The sequence below is a fragment of the Ambystoma mexicanum genome, chromosome 2q (assembly GCF_040938575.1).
Source record: "Ambystoma mexicanum isolate Mex_15411 chromosome 2q, UKY_AmexF1_1, whole genome shotgun sequence".
NCBI classification, from domain to species: domain Eukaryota; kingdom Metazoa; phylum Chordata; class Amphibia; order Caudata; family Ambystomatidae; genus Ambystoma; species Ambystoma mexicanum.
This window is the reverse complement of record NC_090924.1, coordinates 1,278,027,716-1,278,053,191: the sequence shown is the minus strand read 5'-3', so window position 1 is coordinate 1,278,053,191 and position 25,476 is coordinate 1,278,027,716. Positions and strand designations below refer to the sequence as shown.

General features: G+C 47.8%; 1 protein-coding gene across 1 annotated transcript in view; it reads left to right on the top strand.

The window, feature by feature from the left end:
* The window catches only part of NPHP3 (nephrocystin 3), a 1,212,810-nt gene that overhangs the window by 968,296 nt on the left and 219,038 nt on the right, over positions 1-25,476 (top strand). The window contains exons 21-22 of the mRNA XM_069648695.1: positions 6,028-6,217; positions 15,005-15,246. Of these exons, the coding sequence (XP_069504796.1) occupies positions 6,028-6,217; positions 15,005-15,246 (432 nt within the window). The remainder of the gene's footprint in view (positions 1-6,027; positions 6,218-15,004; positions 15,247-25,476) is intronic.

Sequence of the window (25,476 nt, the reverse complement as noted above, 5' to 3'; positions counted from 1 at the left end):
GTGCCACGTGGGCGCTCATTCAGAGGTCTCTGGCTGGTACCCCTCTAGTGAACAAAGAGATTGTGTTGAACTTGAAGAGTATTGAAACTTCAAGTACCAAGAGGCCATAGGGAAGGCCGGCGTGAGGTGTCAAGGTGGTCATACAAGGGTCAAGCCAAACCCCTTGTACAATCGAAAGTCCTTGACACTTTGCAGAAGTTTTGACGATTGTGAAATTGTGAATCCGACTGAGGGAATTGTGAAACAGGCCTTTGCGCCCCAGCGTAGGGGGAACGCTGTGCAAACTGCGATTTAGTGAACAAACAGGTACTTGCCATAGGCTAACAGAGTGACCCAGCGAGACGTGATCAACCTTTGTTTAAAATTGGCAGGTGCTGTGTTAGGTCTGAGCCCGGATGAGGGGAACCTAACTAAAGCTAGGTGGTTGTTTAAAAAATAAGATGTTGAGACTTTTGACTGTTACAAATAAAGAGATTGTGATTGAAAGGCGCTAGTGAACCCGACTGAGGAACGTCAAGAGAAAAGTTGTGAAGAAGCTATGTGAACAACATTGTGACGACAAGTATGAACCCGACTGAGGTTGATCTGAACCCGATTGAGGGAGGCTAACGAGTGAGAGAAGGATCATGGCGGAGGGGTATCCAAGGGTGAAGGGTAACCAACCGATGTGAAGATTAGCAGAAGGAACTTTTGTTTTGTTGTTTTTGGCATATCAGGCCCTCCGAAAGCAAGAGACGTTGCTTGGGAAGAGACTTGGGCACAGAAGGCCCTGATATAGAGAAAGGGAACCATAAGCTCGCGCCAGAGAAGCGCATGAGTGTCCTGTGCTCAAGAGTCCCGCCCTTTCGTGTGCTAAAAACGTGGGGGACGGAGATCCCGGCCATAAGATCCTGACCTATCATTTTGTGTGCACTTCTTTCTTTTCTTGTGAAACATTATCCCACACTATTTCGTAGCATAGTGGTAAGGATTGGCAATAGGTTTCTTTAGTATAGGCCCTTTTTATTTGACTAGACTCTACTCGGACTGTATTATTATTATTTGGTGGTCGTAGCTTGCTTCCATCTTAGATTTAGGTTTTGATTAGGCATTTATCTCACCCAGTTTACAGTTTAATAAACACCCTTGAACTGTGATCACTTGTGTCTGTCTTACTTTGATACCATGCCTTCCTTGCACAGGGCAGTGCTAGTTATGCATCGTGATTGATAACAATGAGTTGAAAGGTGACAATGATGCATGCTCATGCTGGGCATTCTGACAGGCTGCTCAAGTCAGCCGGCATGACATTGATGCAGCACCTACACTACTGTAACAACCTGCTTTAATACCAGAGCAGTGTGAGTTGATAACACAACAGTCACCAGCCATCAGCAGTTTGGTAAGGTCAGGGGCAAGCTTGAGGCCAGTGCTGAAGAGGAGTGTCTTGTCATGAGTGCCAACCTATACAAGAAGATCTTGCTGCAGTGTCTGACAGGCAGGTTCATCAGATCACTAATGATTTTTCCAGCATTTGTCCATCTATTTACCATAGGATAGGAGGAAAGCATTTGTGTTCATCTCCATGTGAATAGATGGTTAACATGTCCCACTAACTACCTATTGTATCAGAGCTAAATGTTAACGAAACACCTGAACATTATTTCATGACAAAACTAGTGTGTTATGTTGATTGGTATCTGTACATTGGACATCTGCCAAGGGTAGTGCATCCATCAACCCCAATGAGCCAGTGGGAGTTTCCCCTAGAACCACAAATACGCTGACACTGTAAGGCACAGCAGTGGGTGGCGGCAACAGTTGGTGGGGAGGTGCCTAGTACGATGTGTCAGAGGTTTACTAGAAAATATTTGGAACCTGGCACTATTTTTTACAAATTAAGCACTGAAAGTGTGGCATGTGATGAGAAGGGGTTAAAGTCAGCAACTAAAGCAAGCTGTGCTGCAAACATTATCTGAGTGCCACTGTCTTAGTTCATCTCACTCGTCCATCTTTAGGCAGGCAGCCTGAAATGTATTACATATATGGATTGCCATGGCCTGGCGGGCATGAGTTAGGGTGTGGCACAAGCCACTATAATGCAAGACAGGATGTCTCTTCTTGTGCCACACAGACCATATCTGGCATTATAGTGTTAAAAAAATCTTGGGATCTGAACGTAGACCGTCTGTTCTGCGGTCTGTTACGCGCATTTGAAAACTGCAATGCAATCATAAGTACTTGCATGCAGATTCGTTTCCTGAACAGCCTGAACGTGGATACAAAGGCGGAAGAGGTATGCACCAGGAAATGAAGGGAGAATCGGAAGCAGCAACACCTGTGTCCCTCCCTGACACCCGCCGATTTTAGCATGGTCATCCCGAAGGGTAACAACACGAACAAAACAACCACTCCTCGCTCAACTGCTGACTGATATGATATGATAGGTTATTTATAACGTGCCAGGAGGTTTTCTAAGCGCGTACCCTGGGATCGAACTTGTGTTGCTCCTGTCGGTGAGCACTGGACCACACATGTTCAAATTTGTCCTAGACTACAATGAAGCCTATAAAGAACCCCCAAACCACCCCTACACAAACGAATTGATCCACCTCTCTGTAGTAGCATCCTTTCAGTACACATGCAGACCCCCACACACGGTAGCATTGCCCCACCACATTACCCTCGGTGGAGCAGCTGCACTCCTTGCACCTTTCATGGACCACCACATATTTATCCTGATCACCAGCACTGTCATCTAATCTTTTGTTTTCCTGTCTGGATACGCAAGTGTTATCAAAACCTACAATGGTGCAAGCCCTCAGAGCTTAGGTACTTATCAAAACTGTAGGTGTTACATTGGCATCCCAATCTACCCCACTAATGCCCTAACTACTTCACCCTCTGGAGAGCCTTGCACCCAGAGGCATCCAAAATGGCATCGGTGCGTAGCCCGTGGGTCAAATTGGGCCATGCTAGATAGGCCTGCATGCTTGTCCCCTAAGGAAAACCTAGAAATAAAGACAGACACCACAGTTTATTAATAAAATATTGTATTTAATGTTTAATGTGTGTTTACTGGACTGATCCATCTAGACTCCCCATAGGGCTGTATGGAATGTTGAAAGAAGAAAACGACAGGACAGGACTCCCCTGCCCAAGAATGTGATGGGCAGTGTAGAAAAGATTCTAAAAAATTCAAAAAAGAGAACCATTGAAGGACGGTTGGAAAAAGGAAAAAGTGACAGAGAGGAAAGAAAAATACAGCTCCCTGAGGGAGCCACGATGTGGAGCGTCCCCACAGTACTGGCCAGCGCCGTAAGGGTACCAGGCGGGGGCAGGTAACCTGTGCCCCATGGCAACCAGAGCCAGGGGCAGCTTTAGCACTAGAATGCACACGCAGCTGCATCCCCCCTACCCTCTCCGCTTTCATGTCCCACCCAAGGGCAGCCACGCTGTTGCCAGCAGAACAAGTAGACTGAAGGGTAAGGTGTAAGCAACACCTTGCCCTACGCCAAAAGAGGTGCTAAGCACTAGTGACAGGAGGCAGGGACCAACAGTGCTAGGCACTCCAGGGTGAAATTGCCGTAGGCGTCAGCCGGCCGCGGGGGCTGGCAACACAGCCCCACCACACAGGCACAACAAAGACCCAGGACCAGCCCCGGGGTCCAATATAAGGAGCTAGTTTCCGACAGAAAGGCAGAAATCCACTTGGGACCCTAGCAAAAGGAGTACACTGCGCACATAGAGACTCTTTTTTTTTTTCCCAGAACCCTCCCACCTTAGAAAAAGGGAGAGAAGAATGAGAAAGAAGACGGGTCACTGTACAGTGACCACATTGTCTTGGGAGAAGTAAAGCTACATGGGCCAGAGGGGGCAACCTCAGGACCGGGTGCCCAAAAGTACAGCATATTATGGTTACTGTAATTATGATTGTTTTGTTATGACCATAATTTGTGAAATAAAATACCACAGCCTTTTATTGGCAACACTCTCACAATGTTCTGTGTACTACCTGGGGGGAAAATGTTTTTTTTTCCACCCAGCCTGTTACAATCTGTTCGCATATGGGTCCACTGGTTACCGCAGACATGTGTCCTGAGCATCCTGGGCACCCTTTGGGTGGGGGCAGACTGGAACAGTCCCCCGCACCATGTGTATGGGCAGCGGGGGAGGAGGGGAGAAGAACACGCTACCCAGTCATGTGGGCCATGCCCCGAATAGAGCGATGTGACCATGCTCTGTCGGCCCACCCTGGGGCTTGTCAGCACTTCCCTGCATAGACAGTACTCCCCGGCCGTATATATCTGGTGGACAGGGAGGTAAATGGAGAAGTGGAAGAAGGAGGGATGAAGGAAACACTGAGCCGCCGTAGCCCCCAGGTGAAGTAAAGCTCTGGGTTGTCGGAGCAGCCCAGGTAAAGGGGAGTCCCGGCCAGCACCAGTAAAGACAGTGAGTCATAGACCGCTCCCTGCCTCATTCAGATGCGATGGAGAGGGGGCGGATCACAAAGCAGGACACCGCGCATGGGATGCAGTAGTGAGGCGGTAACATTCCCATAGCAGTGGGGACACCACCTGAAGTGCATGGGCTGCCCAGAAAATGTTAGAATAGCCACGGGTCCCGAAAAGCACTCTGTGTGCTGCGGGATTGCGCTGGTGACCACCGGCGCCCACAGTGCACGAGCCACCCTGAAGATTGAACGTTGTTGCCGTGGTGAGGACGGCGAGACTCCACTTGGGCAGGGGAGCACATAGTGCGATGGGCTGGCTGCACGTGGTGAACGGGGACACCAAGAAGATGAAGCCACTTTTCATCTAGGGTAAATTCAACCACCATGACCGACTCAGAACGGTACTGAAAAGGGGTGGCTCACTGCAGTAGTCACCCCTGCGTAAAATTATATGTTTTGTATGTTTTATGTCATGGTTTGTTGCTGGTATATATGTATTTAAGTACACGTGTCTAGTGTGTAAAGAATGTTTAGTAGGGGGCTATAGGGGTATAAATATAGGATCTGTTTACAGTGAGAAGAATATTTGGTGATAGTGTAATTAAGTAGGGGGAAAGGTTCATAGAATTAAGAGGAAGGTGTAGAGGGATTGTGTACCCTGGCGTGAGGTAAGAGGCGGCCTGCCTGAGGTCCCCTAGTGGCCTCATGTTTGTGTGGAGGGTACCAGGTGTAGGGCAGGTGACTGCTCCCTCAGTCTCACCATATGGGTCTTTCTGTGACTCCTCTAAGTAAGGATGGTCTGGTGGAGCACATCTCTTTTTAGAATGAACTCATGCCAGTGGAAATGCTAAGGGATATAAATGTTTACTATAAAAGGTTTGAGATTTTTAATAAATATGGGCCCCTGTTGGCATCACTAAAAGAAATCTGCCTTGGTGTCTGTCCTACGAATGTATAATGTAATAACTCAGGGCGTAGCCCATCTCCTATTAACAGCAGTTTTATTTTGCAGTTGCCTGGGCGGAGGTGGGGGTGGTGGTCTCCATGAGGACTGCCCCTGATCACTGGTAAGGGAGGTGCAGGCCCTCGCCCCGGACCAAGGCCGGAACAGGTGTACTATACAAGCCCAATTCACATTGCATTGTCAGATCCAATCACCTAGGGTTTCTCTGTGCTAAGTATTAGGAGCCAGGCCTCTTCTGGATCCTTTTTACATCCATGTTTCCCATGCCAAGATATTAAAGGTCCTCATTAGATCGTTTCTATCCATAGAACACAGTGCCATGTGCTGATTGTGATTCTTGACCATTACTAAAAATGCAATTTAGCTCCGTCCCATCCTGGATATTTTAGGATTCAGTCCACTTTCGATTGTATGGATGAGGATGAGTTGGTAAACCACTCTGGCTCAAATGTGCACAACACTTCAGCCACAGTATTTTTTGCGCTCAGTGGATTTTTAAGACACTATCTTCCATATGCATATAGGGTAAGTAACTTTGTTTTCATGATAAAGTTAGACTCTGCTGTTTTGCTTTTCATGTGTTAATTGCCGGTCCAGACTTAGCATATTCCCACTTTCTTTGGTTAAACAGGGGACACTTTGCAGAATTGTTGAGCTATTGGCACTTTGTTGGGAAAGATAAGAGCTCCATGGCGGCGGAATATTTCGACTCACTGAAACAGTATGAAAAGAACTGTGATGGAGAAGAGAGCATAACCTGTCTGGCAGATCTCTATGAAACGCTGGGGCGGTTTCTGAAGGACTTGGGGCTCCTCAATCAGGTATGTTTATTTCTGTTATACCTTACCTTGCGTCTCACAACCTCAACCACAAGCTCGCAGGCAGCCTCCCAGATTAATGTGCACAGGTGCTGCTACACCGCACTGGATTCTAGAATCCCGCCTCCAAGAAAAAGCACTCTGTGAAGGGCAGTTGCTGGAAGCTGGAGAGTGGATAGGACTGTTGGGGATCGGTGTAACCTAATAAAACCAACAAGGTTCACATGTCTCTTGGTATTTTGTACAACCATTTTCTTCTGCCACCTGAGACACTTGGAGATTGGAATTTGCCTGTATCTTTTCACCCGCAGTGGGGCTCATTCAAGCAATGGAATTCGTCAGGCGGACCCTCTGACAAACTGGCCTCCTGCCTCCTTCAAAGGCAATATCGACTCTGTATCCGCACCAATAAAAAAGTCTTTATTTAAGCCTGCATCTCCGTGGCATCAAACAACATGGCCAAACTTTTCAAAGTTTGTAAGGATCTGGCCAATTCTGCAGCAGCCTCCTCTTCTGTCACAGCCACCCAGGACTTTTGCTCGGCCATGGCTGCACTCTTCATGGCAAAAACCCAAGACATCCTTTCCTCAATCACTTCCAGACCACATCTTACACCAACACCTCTGTAGCCTCCCTTGGCCCCTCCACCACTTCTCCTCTCGCACTCCCATCACACCTGCTGAGGTCGCCAGGCAACTCCCGTCTATGAAGGCCCCATCCAAACAGGTGGACCATGCCCCTCCAAAACCATTGAGCACAACATTGACTCTCTCACTCCAGCCTTGGCTGATCTCTGCAATCTCTTTTGCCACTGAAGTTTCCCCAACTTCTCTTAAGCACTCCCTTGTGCACCCTCTGCTTAAGAAACCCTCTGCCGACCCCTCCATTCCGGCAAACTAACGCCCCATCTCTATCACCCCTTTCTGGGCAAACACCTGGAGAAGCTGGCTATCTCCCATCTCACCCTCCACGCTGAATCTGCTGGTTGCCTCCATGACCATCAGCCTGGCTTTAGAGCATCCAGAGGCACAGAAACTGCTCTTCTGAACACCTGGGAAGACCTGCTCTCACATCCTAACACGAACACTCCCTCTGTCCTCATTCCTCTTGACTTCTCCTCTGCCTTTGACAAGGTAAACCACAACATCCTAATTGCATATCTCTGGGACAACCTGGGAATCACAGGGCAGGCTTTGCCGTGGTTAACCTCTTTCCTTTCCGACCACCTATCCCAGGTGGAACTTGGGTCCTTTCTCACTACTATCACTCTTTTAACCTGTGATGTTCCCCATGGTTCTAACCTATCCCCCTGGTTCTTCAATGTCTACATGGCTGCCCTGGCACGTGTGATTACCACCTTCATCTCTAACTTCCAGTGCTATGTGGATGACCCTCAACTCTCAGCCACCTCCTCTACCTCGCTCATATCTGACTGTCTATCTGCAATTCAGTTATGGTGTGCTGCAAACGACCTCTGCCTCAATGCCAGTAAGACTGAGATTGTTCACATTGGGACTCCTGCTCCCGCTTTCCCACTCCCACTCTGGCCGGCCTTCCTTGGCCCTGCTCCCGCACCCACCTGCGAGGCAAAAAACCTTGGGGTCATCTTCGACTCCACGCTCTCCTTCTCCACTCACATTTCAGACATTTCTAAAAAGTCCAACTACCAGCTGTACCTCCTCAGAGGTACTCTTCCTTTTCTCACCTTCGCCCAGTGGCTCACTGTCACAAAGCCCTGGTTCTGTCAAGGCGGGCTTTGCGCCCTCGCCCAGTGGCTCACTGTCACAAAACCCTGGTTCTGTCAAGGCGGGCTTTGCGCCCTCTAAAGCTCATCCAGAACAGAACCGCAAGACTTATCCTTGGCCTCAAGCCCAGGCACTGCATCTCTCTAGCGCTGAAATCCCTCCACTGGCTCCCTGTGGCTGCAAGGATCAAGTGCAAGACCCTCTGCATTGTCCACAATGCTTTCTGTGGCCTCAAACCTACCGATCTGCAACAATGCCTACCTAAATGCTGTCCTTCCTGAGCCCTCCGCTCATCCACTTCCAACCTTCTACGAGTGAGCCGGTTCTCTAAGCAGAGATTTGGAGGGGGATCTGTTAGGCAGAAACCTGTGCAGTTCCCTTTGGGAACACTGCAAAATATTTAGGACTACAGGTGTTAGCAGTAAACCCACTTGGTAGCAGTCTGTACCACCCAGATTTACCTGGTAGCTGTGGCTGAGCAGTCCGACTTCCCTCAAGAAGAGTTAGGCAGTATGCAAAGTATACACAATAGGCACTCCGACACAATAGCACAAGCAAACACTGACCAGAGCTTTAGTATCAAGGTATATAATTATTTATTTAAAAACACACTGATTGAAATACTCCAGCACTATTATTGTAAATCACTCTCAACACAGTTACTATTATTATATATACATCCCTTATTCCTTATCAGACAAGTCTTAGTTAACACCACTTATTTCCATACAGAGGTGAGCACTTAACTATAGATGGCACTCCAATAAGTTAACGAAAAAGGGAGGGAAAAAGGCAGAATGTAGGAAAATATTCCACACTAATATTTAGGAACTCTTAAGCAAGGCAGGAAAGTCAAAAGTTAGTTGTGAGCCAAAGTCCATAGGCCGGGCCCACTCTTGGAGAGAGCAGAGCACAAATGCACCCAAGATCACACAATGACAACAGGCTTAAAAAGTCTTGCAGGGAGTTCAGAAAGATTTTAGTTAGGCTCAGAAAAGTTTAGCCAGGGTGTCCCAGGCTAACCCAGGTTCGAAAGCCAGGGGCTAAATCTACCCCGTACAGTCGGTTGCAAGGGAAGCCGGGCGGAACACAGTACCTTAGGTGGAAATGATCCTCCAGCGGGGGCTGTTGTTCCTGGCAGCGGGTGCAAGTCACGGCGTCGTCCAGAGGAGGAGAAGATCTCGACGTGGAGGAAAGATGAAGGTCGTTGCACTGCCAGGGAAGAAACGAGCCGCCAAGCTTTCCGTTAAAGGTAGTACCCTTTGATTCGTAGTAGTGGTAAAACGTGGTATCCCGGTTGCCGGGGTGCTTGGCACAGGCAAGGCGGCCACGAGATGCTCCAGGAAGCGAAAAAGGAAGCAGACTGGTTATCCCCACCAGTCGAAGGAAGAAGACTCTCCGGGCTGGAGATCTCCTCTGTCGTTGGGAAATGTGGTGAGAAGGTTCAGCAGGGCTCCACCGGTGGTGTCGTCGTAGCAGGTCGGCTCAGCTTCTCCCTCGTCGGATTCTTAGGTCCTGTGGCGACTTCTAAAGTTCCAGTCCCCAAAGCCCTGCTTTTATGCAGCATACCCCCATTCACTCAGCCTAGCTGTCCATCAAACATGCTAAGTGGTGAGCCGGCCGGCTCACCACTTGGGCCAATCACACAAGAGCGCGACTTGAGTTACCAAGGTAACTCAGTCCAGGGTGCCTAAACCCCCTCTCACACCCCCTGTGGTACCCAGACAGAGTGGCACCACTTTTGGAGGCTTCTGTGGAGAAGCCAGCAAAAAAGTGGAACAAAGGGCTCAACTTGGGTTGGAGTCACAGAAGCGAACACAAACGCCATTTTAGAACCGAGTTCTGGCAAAAAATACCAACCGGAGAATTAATATTAAATAAATAAACCTGCGGTATGTTCGAGGCTATAGGAATTAAATAATTAAAGTTGGTAGCCTCGAACAATGGGAAAATCCCATAGGAAAATATTTGCAGTCGAATATAAAAAGTAGTATCCACTGCCACCAGCCAAAACTCGATCAGGGGGGTGGAGACGTGCCCCCTCGACTAACAGACCCCGGGGCAATCGAATTTCCCCGGCCAGTACGTCCACAATATGATGGTTGGTACTGGTTCTGTTCAGAATTTGAGACTAGTAAAGTCAATGGTGACTTTACATGCCCTGGGAGACAGTAGTCAGTCCCAGAGTATGGAGTCTATATTGGGGGGTCACTATGACACCCCTGTGTTACGGCACTGAGGGTGCTGTGTAACACACATCACAAAACACATGGAGCCCTATGGAGTAAAAGACCCCATAGCCCATTAAACACATCTAGAGTCAAAGAAACGCACTCAAATCATGCCCAAGAGTGAGGGTAAAAGAGTCTCACTCTTGGCAGGAGAAAAAAATAAACCCCAGAAATCCGGAAAAGATGCTGGGGGACTCACTAGGTTAGGAAATTCAGCCTACACAGAGAATTCTCCCTAACAGGATCGTTATCCTCAGCAGGGGCCTCCCTTTTGAATAGCTTCCGGAATCTCCTTACGACATTCCTCTTCTCCTTTTCCTTCGCTCTCCTTCTACCCTCCTCTCTCTCTCCGCCCTATCCCGCTCTCCCTTTTCACACAGCTTGCTGACTGGCTGCCTGGCGACCTCAGTTTCACAGGTCCCTGGCACCTTCACCAGTCCTCCCGCACTTGCCTCCTGCCAGCACTTGCCTCATCGCTACTGCACATTGTCAATGACCCATGAGAGTGGCATCTCTCAGCACTTACCCCAGTTCCTGACCAACTGAGCGCACTTGGACACTCCCCATCCCCTGCACATGTCCTTCCCCTCCATACCCCCCTCCCTTGTACCATCTGTGCACTTGCACGATCTGAACGTTCATGCTCTGAAGATCGTCTATTTGTGTTCCCTGTCCCCCCGCCCTGCATGGTGGTGCCTCAATGCACTTGGAAAAACTGCAGAATCGTTGTCAGACCTATTTGCTGTTATCAACACTGTTAACTGTATTTATATGCACTTATGCTGCATGTGCATTCTTATATCGTTCACAACTTCAAGGGCTCTGAATGACTGGTTTTTCCCCTTGTTCCCTCCCTCCTTGAGCGCTTTGTAACACTTGCCTTGTGTATAGGCGCTTTACAAATTAACATTACCATACCACATTGAAGGCTCATTCATCCATGGCACCTGGAGAGAGGGAGAATAGGCAATATATTTAAAGTTTATTACCACAGAGAATTAAGATTAAGTTATATTTATCTTCCAAGTTCTATAGGGTTTGATTTAACAAAAATCTCACATGAGCCAGGAAAATAATTAGGATCAATGATGGAAGGTGCACAGTTCCATCCTACATGTAAAAGCTAATTTGTAGCATTATATCTCTTCTCTCTGTAGCTGCACCTACACCCTGGTGTTGCATTGAACTTGCTCCAGCATTCATCACATTGCAAGTTACATTGTCACGCATGGCTCCTTAATAGTCTATGCTTTGAGCATCTAGTAGCCAGAGAAAGGTTTCAGATTCAACCATCTGTTCCTCGTTGATATGCATCGTTGTTTGCAATAAGCACAAACTGGTGTCCCGTTGTGACTGCGAAGACTTCACAGAGGGGCACTGATACATAATCTGTGGATTTGCAAAGGTCTAAATCCTGCCACATATATATATATATATGTCTAGCCCTTAGTCTAAAGACATCGCTGTGAGCATGGTATCTAGCAAACAGCTCTTTTTTGGGGTCGATCCCAGATTGTTTAGTAGGTACGTGAGCCCAAATGGAAATTAGAATGACATCACAGACATGAGTGATATGGTGGCTCTGCCTTTTCTGTTCTGGATTTTATAGTGATTAAGTAGTATTACATACCGATCTTACATGCCTAGAGCTTTTCTTGTTATGTAAAAACAAATGATGATGTCCATTCCAGAATCCACTTTCTGCAGTTTATTAATGTTCAATGTGAGGCGATCACCTCAACAATTACAACAGTGTATTCCTGTCGCAGGTTGCGAAGAAGGTAAATCACTCTCCCTCAATTCCAAATCCAGAAACTACAAAGATTAGAAAGCCAAGCAGCAAGAGTGTGAGTGACTTGACACCCAGCCATATGAGCGCATATCACTCCAGCCTTGAAGAAACACCATGGTCTCTGAGTGGGACAAACACCATATGTGCTATACACTAGGCCTTCAGGTCACAGAGGGAACTCCTTGAAAACCTAGCATCAAAGTATGCCCTCGCTCACAAACCAAGGTCTCACCAAGCCATTGGGAACAGTCTGGGCTGATGTAGGAAAGAAACATTTAGGAAGAGCATTAAACTTTCTGGGGCATTAATCTGGAATGGTCTGACAGCTCACTGATATCCCAAACGTTCCTAATGTTTCAGGAAAGCCTCCTCCCTTCAGAGAGTCTTTCCATTTTGGTTTGGACAGCACATCCCCATACAAGAGACTGGGGACCAGATGGCCATCATGCCGTTGTTCCCAGATTTAAGCAGCTTGCTCACCCACCAATAGCTGGTGTACCAGATGAGAATTCTAATTAGGCACGGGCATTGCCTTTGTTTAGCCACATCAACCTGATCCACCAGGGATGGGAAAGGAAGAGCATGCCTAAGCAACCAAGAGAATGCACCATGGGCGATGCAAAATTCCAGGTACACTCTAGGTCACAGATTAGCTTTTTTGGTAGGTGTGATCCAAGCACAAATTGATATTCTGTTAATTCGCTAAATTTATAAAGACACATCCCATTACATTATAATACAAAAGACACTCAATAGGAGTTGGCGTTGCAAATGAGATTTGACTGGCAATGTTTAGGAAGTTGGGTATGCTAAAGGATCATTCCTAACCTTACAAAAACTCATGACCTCGCCCACCTGCCTATCATTCCTAAGACCTTTAAGGTTTCTGTGGTCTCATGGAAGAGTTACTTGCTGCGAAAGTCAGCAGCAAATATACACCCATTTGCCAAGCCTGGGGTGCTTCCTTCATCATAGCTGATGCAAGTCCAGATGGGGAGAGCTTCAAAGGCAAGCGAAGAGGTCTCAGTTCTTGTTAACTATATGTTTGAAATGTGACCTGTGGCAATCTCTGACTGTCATACTAACCCCTATTAGCTATTAGCCACAGCAAGATGTGTTGCCCTGCTCCCTGACATTTAGCATCTGAAATACACTTGGAACCTGCTTGGCGCTGTCGAGCCCCTTTTGCCACCCGCAGAGAATGAAGGTGCCCATGTGTTGAGTCCATGCTCCTCCTCTAATCCCAGCTAAGCTAGGCTGTGCGAGACCTCAGCAGTTTTCCCTGGACTTCCCTGGTCAGAGCAGACCCATAGGCGCAGGTGTGGCATGTGAAGGTAGTGTGCCCTACCATATGATGGCAATGCCCTTGACCTTTAATTTCTGCATTGATGGTAGCACCTCCGGTCTCTCGTGGCTGCACACTCGGCATATACTGGCAGCAATTTAGTTGATAAATGGTTGGTAGTTAAAATACTGTTTTATTTGATTTATTAAGATTTTATATTTATCGCATTGTTCTAAACTTAACATATCATTTTAAGTTCATGTTTAATAGTATATACTCTGACATTATAGTTGTTTGGACTCCTACTGCATATCACAGATAATATGACTGATCATTTGATTATGCGACTTCATTCATTGTCGATCGGGAGGTCATGTGATGTATTTTCCTGTGGTATACCAGAGATCTTATTTAGTGTGATGTCACTTCCGGGGGTGGCATTCCCTTTATGGTATTGGTGAATTGACACCAGTGAGACTGATGGCTCAGCTTGTTTCACATTACCGTTTTCAAATATGCTAAAGGTAGTAGGCAAAAACATTATTGAAATTAATACTCCTCCCTCCTGTCTTTTTTAATAAGTATTAGAACATGTTGCCCATTACAACAAGTTGCAGCGCGATTCTTAGTAGGAGCCAACTCGAATATAACTACATCCCTTGTCACATTTGAGCATTGCAATATTTCCAGTCCCTTAATCTTTGATCCAACAGCCATTTTTTCGGCCAAAATCGTTCATCGATCATTCACAGCACGGGCTACTACATTGAGAAATTCTCATCCTTTTTTTGAAAGTAGCACGTTAGCTAGCTTACAAGGCAACTAGATTTTTTCCTAGCTTATACTCACTAGCTATAAGACACTACACAGCGTATGTTGGCGTTACAGATATGATCAATATAGCTTCAAATGTATGATTTTCACTCAATGAACTGTATTATGTCTGTGGTTGTGTCGTCTTTCCATGAACATGTTTTGCCAGGAGAAAACCTTTTTTATACTTTAAAACTCCTCTATGGCCAGGGTGAACTAATACAAACTGCTCTGATCATTATACAGAGCTACAAAAAAGACCTACTTCTAGCAAGGCTTGATTTTGTGTTGGCATCGTTATTGACCAGCCCAAGTCTTTGTTTGCACTTTCATAATTATCAAGTATTTAGCTTTGTTTAAGTTTTGCCTTTTGCATGGATATTTTGGCAACAATAACATACTACCAGTCTATAAGTAGTATTTGAATTCGCACTATATACTTATGTGACTAACCCTCACTCAACTGTGGTGTATAAAACAGATTGAGACTCTTCTTGCTTGCCGAATAGGGCTCAAGTGTGTTTCTTAAGGTTAATTTGTGTTTTTTTGTGATCCTACAGATTTTAGATGTGTGTCTGAACTTATGAATACATTGAATTATCATAAAACTCTTTCCAAACCAGTCTGTGACCTTCAATAGCCAGTATTTGTACAAACTAGCTATCTGCTTTCTATGGGCCTACCTTCTTTACACGGTTGAAAAGGGGTAGCTGTTGACTCTCTTTGTTCCCTTTATGCATATTTTGGGGCAAATATATGGTTGTGTCTCTTAGGGTATAAAGCTGTAATTTTCTGTTAGGAGCATTTTGTACAATATCAGAAATAATGTACAATAACTGTGAAACTAGGATAAAATGCCCAAACAATGGCACAGTATAGAGAGGATTGCCCATATGTCATTTAACTGGTTGTGATTTCTTTCAGGCAGTGGCTCCTCTGCAGAGATCCCTGGAGATTCGAGAGACTGCACTGGATCCAGACCACCCGAGTGTGGCGCAGTCCCTTCACCAGTTAGCCGGAGTTTATGTGCAGTCCAAGAAGTTTGGCAACGCTGAACAGCTGTATAAGCAGGCCCTAGAAATCAGTGAAAACGCCTATGGGGCTGATCATCCAGGCGTTGCCCGGGAACTTGATGCCCTAGCCTTGTTGTATCAAAAACAAAACAAGTAAGATTGGATGGGATTTATTTCAACTTTGGAGCTCAACTTTAGTACAATCAAATGTGAAACACTGTTAAGTGTGGCTCACTAGTTTTCTACCCACGGCAATCTAGCCGCCCTGGAACTGGCTGACATGGCTCCTGGGATCTGTCCAGGTGGGCAATATGCCGTTGGTGGCAGTGTCCACATAATTTAATTTAAACTGATGTTTTCATGAAATACGTTGAGTCAAATTCCAGGAGACGACTGTCGCCACTGATAGTGGTCTGGGCCAGCAGCTAGCCCCTGACTGTGACTGCATTTACCGCCCATGCCAGTAGTAGGCTTATGTCCCAAACAAAGAACAGGCACTGCCTGAACTCAGTAAGAAATGTATCCTCCTTGCTCTATTTTAGAACTCCTGTTGACCGCTGTTAGCCCTGTGGACAGTGTAAGGTTTATGACTTTTAAGGTAGCCAAACACCAATTGGCACTGATGATCTAGGCAGAAGCAATGTACAGGTTATGTGAATGTGCTGTCGAACTTCTCTCTGCCCTACTGAGCCAAGCCTGGATCCTTTCGCAAGGGCCTACCACTGCAGGCTAGCCGAGCCCTGAATCCAGAGGTAAAAGTTTTAGGGAGGGGTGAGGTGGAGGGGCATAGCGTGAAATTAGCCCCAGGCTACCAGAGGCAAAATTATTAAGGACGTAGGGGGGATAAAATCAGATCCATGCTACCAGAGTGAATTGCTTTGAGGCATGGTGACAAGGACTTGACTAACAAGTTCCATAGTGCTAGTTATAGTGCAGTGGAGTGGAATTTTGGGAGCACCTGGCATACTGTGGCGGCATACTTCCAGCCATGGGGGTGGTAACTCTCATTGAGTTTTATCATCTGGCACGGGGATCCTGGTGGACTGTTTACTGGCATCATACCTTCTGGCACAATATTTGAAACTGGTGTATTCTACAGGTGCGAGATTATGCTTGCAATTTTTCCAATGGGAGAGCAGATGGACACGCCATTTCCCAAGATGAAAGGAAGAATACTATTCATAAGCATGCTTAAAAGAAAAAATGAAATGCAAAGCTGAAAGGAAAAAGAATCGGGATCAAAATATACAGAGACACTCACACAAATTGAAGCAAATGAAAACTGAAAAATATATGAAAACACATTTTAGAGCATATTGAAGGTGAATTTCAAAGGACCATTCTCCCTCTCGAGGCTTGAAACAGTATATATTGTTACAGCAGTATATACTCAACATCATAGTAGTTTGGACCCCTACTGTGTATCACAAGTGGTATGGCTGAAAATTCTTAATAGACAATTTCAGGATACTTTAGAGTCAATGGCCATTGGGATAGGGGCTGGAATGAACCACTCCTGGGTAGGAGGAGGAAGGGTGAGCTATGTGTGTAAACAAAGTTTTCATACACTATTGATTTGCCTCTATTACAATACATGTCTATTTTTGCATTGTATTGAGGTCTTGTACCCTTGAAATCCATTCTCTGCAAGTAGTTTTTCAATAGATATTCAGTTAACAAACCTTCGCCAAACTGGCCATCATAAGTGGACATTCATTGTCAATATCAGCCACAAACACCTCCTGACCTTTCATGAATATTTGCCTCACCTAGTAAGGTAAACCCAATCATGCTAGGCTATCTCCTCTGCTCAGGAACACCCACCCTTACAAGCTTTGGTGTAGCATCATCCACGAGCACTGAACGGCTATCGTTCACCCTCAGTTATCAAGTACTGTGATAACACCCTTCCTGCCTCGCCATTGAAACATGACCCTGGTGACTATGAACACCCAATCTAAGGAAATAAGTGAAGAACATGTGACCATAAACCCAACTCGGATGGATATTTCCAGTAGGAGAGTACACGTTTTCCAACTACACTCCTCTAAAAAATCTCATGGCAACCCAACTCATTAGGTAACATGCTACATCCCACCACAAGAGCCAAATGACATTACATCACTTGAGCACAGACCCCACTGTGATGATGTCCCCTACCTACCCCTTAGGGTGTAAGTAGGGGCAACTCAGAGAGCCGGGAACCACCACATGCTATGTGATGAAGGGCCTGTGCACAGTATGGGGAGAATACCTGGTCCTTGACACAACACTTTGTACAAGCTGCCACTACTTCATACACCTTTAAATGATCAGACCCAAAATACTGGAGCGAAATTTTCAGGCATTTTGAGCCTGTACCTGAAGTGTTGACATATTGGCAAAATATTGAAACGTTTACCGACCTCTGAGCAGCTCCAAAAGAGTTCACTGCTGCTGTGGTGAGTGAGCAGGAAAAGTTGGAGAAGGCGCAGAACCAGCCAGCTAAACTCACATTCTGCGTGCGTGTCCCAACATGCATGGAGGATTCTACTAAATCCAAGATGGCGGACACCCCTTCAGAGGCATTATATGTGTGGCAGAACACTGCCTGAATTAATGAAGCACCACAGCCATTCCTCAGACAGAGAAACATGAGACCCAGCTACAAAGAGAACTGGGAGAAACCTGGCCAAGGGGAAGGGAACGCCCCACTATTAAAAGCTAAGAAGGAAGATGGGTAGTGCTTCAGTTTAGAGCAGCAGACCAGCATGGAGCAGAGTGGAGGTGATGGTGCCAGAGGTGGTGAAGTAAGATAGGTTGAGGAATACAAGGTTCAGGGGGACGGTACCGAGCAGGAGAGGCAGGAAAAGGTGAAGTGGGAGGCACTGGGAGACCTAAGAGGGGGTGTTAAGGAGCAATGAATGTGGAAGAATTTGGTGAACAGAAAGGGAAGGTATTCGCAAGAGAGAGAGATAGAAATTCAGAACTTCCTTGGAGCCATGGGGCGAGCATCAGACATGGGGAGAGGCAAGTTAAGCCCACATGTTGCCTGGGAGCAGCGGGAGGAGGAACAAGCATTGTTTCTTATCTATGTTACTTTTTTTGTGATCAAAAGAACATTGTTCCTTCAGTATATAAATGCACAAATACAAATAAATATAATCTTGACCCACTATTTATTTATTTATTTGGATTTGTAGAGCGCACGTCAGCCCGGGGGCATTGTGGCGCTTGTTACAGACATATGTTAGTTGCATATACACAAGTAATACATAATTTACAGGAGCAGGTATGACATTTGTACAAATTTACAGTGCAGTATATTTACATAGGTTAGCGAGTGTCACATATTATTGTGCAAGGAAGGAGGTCTTAAGTTTCCTACGGAAAATCGGGAGTGAGTTCTCCGCTCTAATGTCTGCAGGTAGAGCGTTCCAGGTCTTGGCAGCAATGTAGGGGAAGCTTAGGCCACCGGCTGTGGCTTTTTTGATGTGTGGGATATGGAGTAAGTTGGTGTATTGCGTCCTGGTGGGACGTGAGGAGGAGGGTTTGGAGATGGTCTCTGATAGGTAGGACGGGCGGAAAGAGAGAGGAATTTGTGTGTGAGGATTTTGAGTGTGATCTGCTCTTTTACCGGGAGCCATTGGGCTGAGTGTCTGGCCTGGGAGATATGCTCTCTTCTTGGGATGCTAAGAGCGGCCCGGAGAGCATTGTTCTGTGTGACTCGTAGTCTGTTGAGGTTGTTTGCCGACGTGCCTGCTAGGAGGGCATTACAATAGTCCAGTTTGGCTCCAGTAGTTGCTCGGGCTATTGAAAGGCAGTTAGGTTTTGAGAGGTATGGCTTGATGGTGTTTATAAGTTTGGTGGTATGCGCAGATGAGAAAGTGATTGCGCTGACTTGTCTGGTCATTGATAGTGAGGCGTCTAGGTATACTCCTAGTGTCTTGACAGCTGTGGATACGGGGATGATGGAGTTGTGAATGGAGAAGTTGGCGTACAGTTTGTCCAGTTTGTCTAGGGTGCTCTGTTGACCAAGTATCATAATCTCAGTCTTGTCTCCATTAAGGCAGAGGCCATTAACTGCCATCCAAGCCTGGATGATGGAGTAGATGGCGTGTGGAGTGCCTTGGTATCTTCGTGGTATGATCCTGAGAGAAGTAGAAGTACTTGTGTGTCGTCCGCGTAGTTCGTGTACGTGATACCATGTGAGTCGAGTTTGTCAAAGAGAGGCTTTCAAATCCACTGAGTGGAGGAGAGCAAGATTGGACTTCGAGGCGATACGACCATAGATGTTACCAGGTAACTGGATTTCTGCTTCAGTCAACATGGTACTCCTTGCTCCTGCTGGAATTGTAATTTTTTTCAATACACTACAAGTGTAGGCCGGCCGGCAGACCAGGAGTGGTAAACTAGCTTCGGGGAAGGTCCATACAACCTTCAAAATCTCTACATGTGGTATCAGAGCCATGGTCCCAAAGCTCTGCATCCCACTTCTGAAATCATATATGGTAGGCCAAGTACTAAGACATGAGAGACAATTTTGTTTTAAGTTCTTTGTTTCATAATACAGTAAAAGATTGGGAACATCCTTTACAGTTTGTAGATGGAGACTATATCTGATATTCTATAACCAAAAGACCTAGGATTTTTACTACATTGGAAAGTGATCCACTGATGGAAATTGCAGATCTCTACACCCCCATCCTTATGATATACTGCTCTATTCTTTACACGTTTTTGTCTCCATTGAGAAACCCTATTCTACAACTGAAAGGTTTCTAAGGATGGTCAAAAAAAGTATTTTAGACCTGTCAACTGTATTTGACATTGTCAACCACGTCATAATGCAGAACCTCTTTAAAACACCATAGGCTTTAGGTAGGCTACCTGCAATTAAACAATCTAATTCCTGGAGGGCAGAACAACCCCGCTTAGGTCAGGCCACTTCTACACAGATCTGGTTGATTACACCTACAGGGAACTAAAAAGCTCTTTTTCCTTGCAGGCTGAGTAGAGCATTCTGGTTCTTTCAGGTGTAGATGGTGATTATCTTGCTGGTTTGAATCGTGTACATTGTAGTTTATAAAAGGGAACTAAGAACCCCCCCGACCCCCACTCCTTTGTTAGAATGCCCTCACTGAGGGTGGGGAGGGGACGTCAGCAGTCTGACACTCAACAGTGGGGCATGTGTCACCCCGGGGCAGCCCCTCCAGAGTCCGAAGCTCCAAAGAGATGTTTGCCATTGGGGGTGGTGTGACCTCTAGTTTCCATTTCTAATCACCTGCACTCTTCGGGGAGGCAGTCTTAAGTGAAGCAGTTTTTATAACCTTCAACATTATGCTTTTAACTTCCAGCCACATTGATATTTCATGTAGACTCATGCAGGTATTTTGGGGTTCTACGGACAGACATTTCCCTGATGAATGATCCTCAGATCTGAAATCCATTGAATTACTCAGTCTGACATTTGGCTTTGAAGTTATGCAAAATAAAGTAGCTAAAACCCTTCAGAATGTAATGTTTGGAAGCTTATTTATTGCTATATAAAGAATGTTCAAATTCCATTTTTTGCCAGCAGGATCTCCCGAAGACCATAGAAGAGAATCTTCTTCTATAGTGCTGGGGAGATCCTGCTGGCAAAAAATGTAATTGAAAATTCTTTATATAGCAATAAAATAAATAAGCTGATGGCAAAGAAATAAAACACAGAGAATCTTCTTCTATGGTGCTGGGGAGATCCTGTTGGCAAAAAATGTAATTTGAGGGGGGGCGCTGTTGAGCAGCCAAGCAATATGGCTGCCTAGCCAGCGAGCTCCGTTCCTGCCCACCAGAATCTGCCTTTTATCGGCGTCAATCCTAATCATCCCCTACCACCACGGCCACGATCCTGCTGCTGCTACTTTCCTCTCCTCGTACCTGAAATCTGGGGTGGAATCGGAGCCGGCGTCCCTAGTATCGGGCGCTCGGGCCTGCGGCGGCATCCGGCCTCCTCGAGTGGCCGCTCTCGCCCGCTGCAGCGTCGGCGGCCGGGACACTGCCGCGCTCCATCTCTGAGCACCGTCATCGGCTGATTGCCTGCGGCCCCCTTGCATCGGCTGGTTGCTGCGGCCCCCTTGCGTCGCCTGGATCCTCTCCCCCGCGCGTGCCGGGCGGAGCGGGGCCTGAGACACCCGCAGCCCCGGTCGGGGGCGTGTGGCTTGCCTGCTCCGCGCGGCGGCTCCATCGGCTGCCGGGCCATTCCTGCGGCCGTGGGCTGGGCTGGAGCCCCGGCGCCCGCTGGCACACGTGTGCGGCCCTCCCCGGACTGGGAGATCCCGGAATGCCTGGACTGTGCGGAGAGGCGGCGGGACACACGCTCGGGGGCCCGACAACACAGACACCGTGAGAGCGCTCCTGCTTCGCCCACCACCCACGCAGCGTGGTCTCCGGCCTGCAGTAAGAAACAGGACTGCCCCCATCGACCCGCTGAGGAGCAACCGGCGCTTCCCCCCCCTGTGGCGCACCTGTGCCGACTTTGGGACACTCACCTGTTACATGAAGATCCCGACATTGCCCCTTGGCTGGCCGCAGCTCCCGCGCCTTGTTGGCCCCAATCCTGTGCCGAGGAACATACGGGTCCAGCCACCCTACAGGCTATAAGGTGGGTGTTTGTGGCTGTTATATGCACCGCCGGGGGTCCCCCATCCACCCCGCTACTAGTGTTACGCCCACGGTGCTGGGGTACAGCCCGGGGGGGACTGCCTAAACACAAGCCTGCTCCACGCTCCCCCAACTCTCTGTCCCACGGTGCCTGAGGCCCTCCACGCTCATCCCACCGGGAATTGCTATCCTTTCGCTGTTATGGCCGCCTGGAGGGGCCCTGGCTGAATAGACTCCACATGCGCAAGCGCTGGGAATCTCCCACTCGGAACGGCTGGTTCCAGGAGGCTGCAGAAGGGGGAAATCATCCCACTATCTAGACGCAAGTAGCTTTGAACAACCTCGCCCGTTCGGACCCTGTGGTGACAATCCGCCAGCATCGCCTGTAGCCACGACGGGACCTCAGTGCGGTTCGGCACAGTACGGTACGATCCGGGCCTTCTACACCACCTATAACGCTGTACTAGCCCTGCCTCTCCCCCAGAAGAATGTCTAACAGATCGCGAGCCACTAACAAGGCCGGGGCTATGGACAAATTCGCCAGGGCGACACCCAGGGGTGACCAGGCATCACCCGCTGCAGTCCAGGAGGAAGGCGACCTCCTGCCGGACCCCCCTCAACCGGACTTGGCCACTATGATGGGATCCATGGCTAAAAACTTTGCAGCATTCCATGAAAAACTGGATGATATTAACGCGAATGTGGCGTCACTAAGGGCTAAGCTTGACCAGCACGGGGCTAGGATTACCGAAGTGGAGCAAAGGACTGGCACCACTGAAGACAACGTGCATGTTCTGCAAAACACAGTGTCAGAGCTCGTCCGAGACATGAAACTGGTCAAATCTAAATGTGATGACCTCGAATCGAGGTCACGGAGAAATAACATTCGCATAATCGGGGTCCCCGAAACTGCACTCAAAGGGCAAATGGAACTAGCGGTGGAAAAACTCATCAGAGACCTCCTGGATGACCCTGATCTCTCGCCATTCTTCACGATCGAAAGAGCTCACCGCTCCTTGGCACCTCGACCACGGCCAGGGGATTTCCCCAGACCTATCATAGCAAAGCTGCTCAGCTACAAGGACAGGGATCATATACTCCGCCTGGCCAGAGAGAAGGGGGAAATAAGGTTGGATTCACAAGTAATTAGGATCTTCCCCGACTTTTCAGTAGGAGTGCAAACGGAGAGACGCAGATTCATTGGGGTGAAGAAAATGCTACGTGATAGGAAGATTGAATATGCTATGCTTTTCCCCGCACGCCTTAAATTCACTCATCGTAACAAGCTCTACTTCTTCACGGTCCCGGACGAGGCCGTTAAGTTCATAGAGGCACAGATTCCACTGGCGGAGCCGCCTGAGGCCCCGATGGACAACGACTAGAACTGGCCGCTGTCCTCTCTCTACGAGCTAGTCTTGAAACCCGCTAATACGTGCATCCTAGCTCTGTAACCTTATGTATGTTAGCCGAACCTGTGATTTTATGGTTTATTCAAGATTCGTATCCAAACTGGTGGGCGGAACGGCAGCGGTAGCCCCCACTGCAGCTGCAATTCCTGTAGAATCGAAATGTTTGTGTTTGCGCCCCTTTTGGGCTTTAGTTCATGCACTGCCAAGTTGGGGTTGGCAGCCAGTGGTCCATTTCGAGGGTGGGTTCTTACACACTGCTAGTTGGGACAGGGCGGTGAGGGCGGGGGGTTGGAAAGTTGGGGATGGTTACATTCAAAATGGCGCAGGGGTTAGGGCGGGTCACACACGATGGCAACGGTGCGACATGGCAGCACTCATGGCGATTACCGAGGGCTGCACCTTTACTTGGGATGTCCCGTAGGCTGCCTACATGGCGATTAAAATGATGTCATGGAATGTACGTGGCCTGACAAATTTCACGAAATCTCGCAGGATTGCGGCCTACGCGCAACGACACGGGGCTAAGGTTCTCCTACTGCAAGAGACACATGCCCTTAAACACCTATCATCGAACATTGCACAAACGTGGGGCCTTAATAGATACTTCACCCAATACTCCACCCAAGCCAGAGGGGTCCTGACTCTCATCCACAAGTCTATCCATTTTACCCTCCACTCATCGCACATTGACGCAGAAGGCAGATATGTGATCCTGCATTGCACTTTGGCTCATGAACAATGCCTACTGGTCAACGTATACGCGCCCAACATTGACTCCCCCGAGTTCTTCGACGGAGTGACGGCCATACTCATGAGATACATTGACGTCCCCATAATATGGGGAGGAGACATGAACCTAGCACTGGACAGTTTACTATATAGGACGACGTCCAGTCGCAGACCCACACCACGAGCGACCAAACGTCTCCTCTCACCATATGGATTCTCTCAATTTACATGATATATGGAGAACGCTCCACCCCCACGACAGAGACTACACTTTCTATTCCACTGTACATGACAGTTCCTCGAGAATAGATCTATTTCTACTCTCTGGCAGACTGGTAGGGAAGGTCTCAGATGTCGCGATACTGGCCCGTACGCTATCCGATCACTCCCCTGTACTCCTACAGATTCAACTCGGTGACGCAGTGCCGCTGAGACCCCACTGGCGCTTCAAATCCACCGCCCTATCAGACATTTAAAGCCGAGATTCTATCCGATATAACTACATTCTTTGAAAAGAACAATACAACTGATACACCCTTGGGAACTCGATGGGAGGCGTTTAAGGTCTACATCAGGGGGATGTGTATCTCTAGAGAAGCTGGGGTCCTGAAGACTATAAGGCGGGCCTTAACCAACTCGGAGACCAAGCTCAAAGCACTCGAACAGGACTACCTGATCACGCAGTCCCAAGTGACCCTAGCGGCAATCAGATCAGAGCTGGAAAAATTTGAGTCACATGCTATGAGGGAGGTGCAATACTTTACACGCCCTGCGGCGGCCCGCAGATATGGGAAAGGAGACAGGCCGGGTAGAACCCTGGCCAGGCTAGTGCGTGCTGAGACTGGGGGGACCCGCATTGACAATATCATAGATGGCAGTGGGGTAAGGCACTGGTCAGACCAATCCATTCTAGACACTTTTGCTAGCTTCTACGCCACGCTGTATGGCCCCCAACCAGAACACTCCGCCCAAGACCTGGACGACCTCCTTGAGAGCATCCCTATGACCCTTATCTCCCAAGACACCCGGGAAATATTAGACGCCCCATTCACTCTGGAGGAGATAGTTCAGGTGATATCGGGCCTCCCCAAAAACAGGGCGCCTGGCCCGGATGGGCTCACTTCCGAGTTTTACCAGGAGCATGTGGCTATACTAGCGCCTGTGCTATACGAGGTCTGGGCTGAATCACTTCGTTTGAACTGCCTCCCCCCCTCCCTTAGGGAAGCCTTAATAACTGTCCTCCCCAAACCTGGAAAGCCCCCAGACGAATGTGGGTCTTACAGGCCCCTATCTCTTATTAACACCGACACGAAAATCTTCGCCAAGACAATTGCTAATGGGTTTCTCCCATTCATGTCCCACATTATACACGAGGACCAATGCGGTTTCATCCCGGGTTGATCCACAGCTCTGAATATCCGCCGCCTGTTTAATGTGATGTCCAGAATTGACACAGGCGCGGACGCAGTGGCGGTGACACTAGATGCCCAAAAGGCTTTTGATATGGTCTTGTGGCAATATCTGTGGGCCGTGTTGGAAAAAATGGGTGTGGGCCCCAAAATGACCTCTTACATAAAACTGTTATACACGGACCCACGAGCTAAAGTTCTTGTGAACTCGGTTC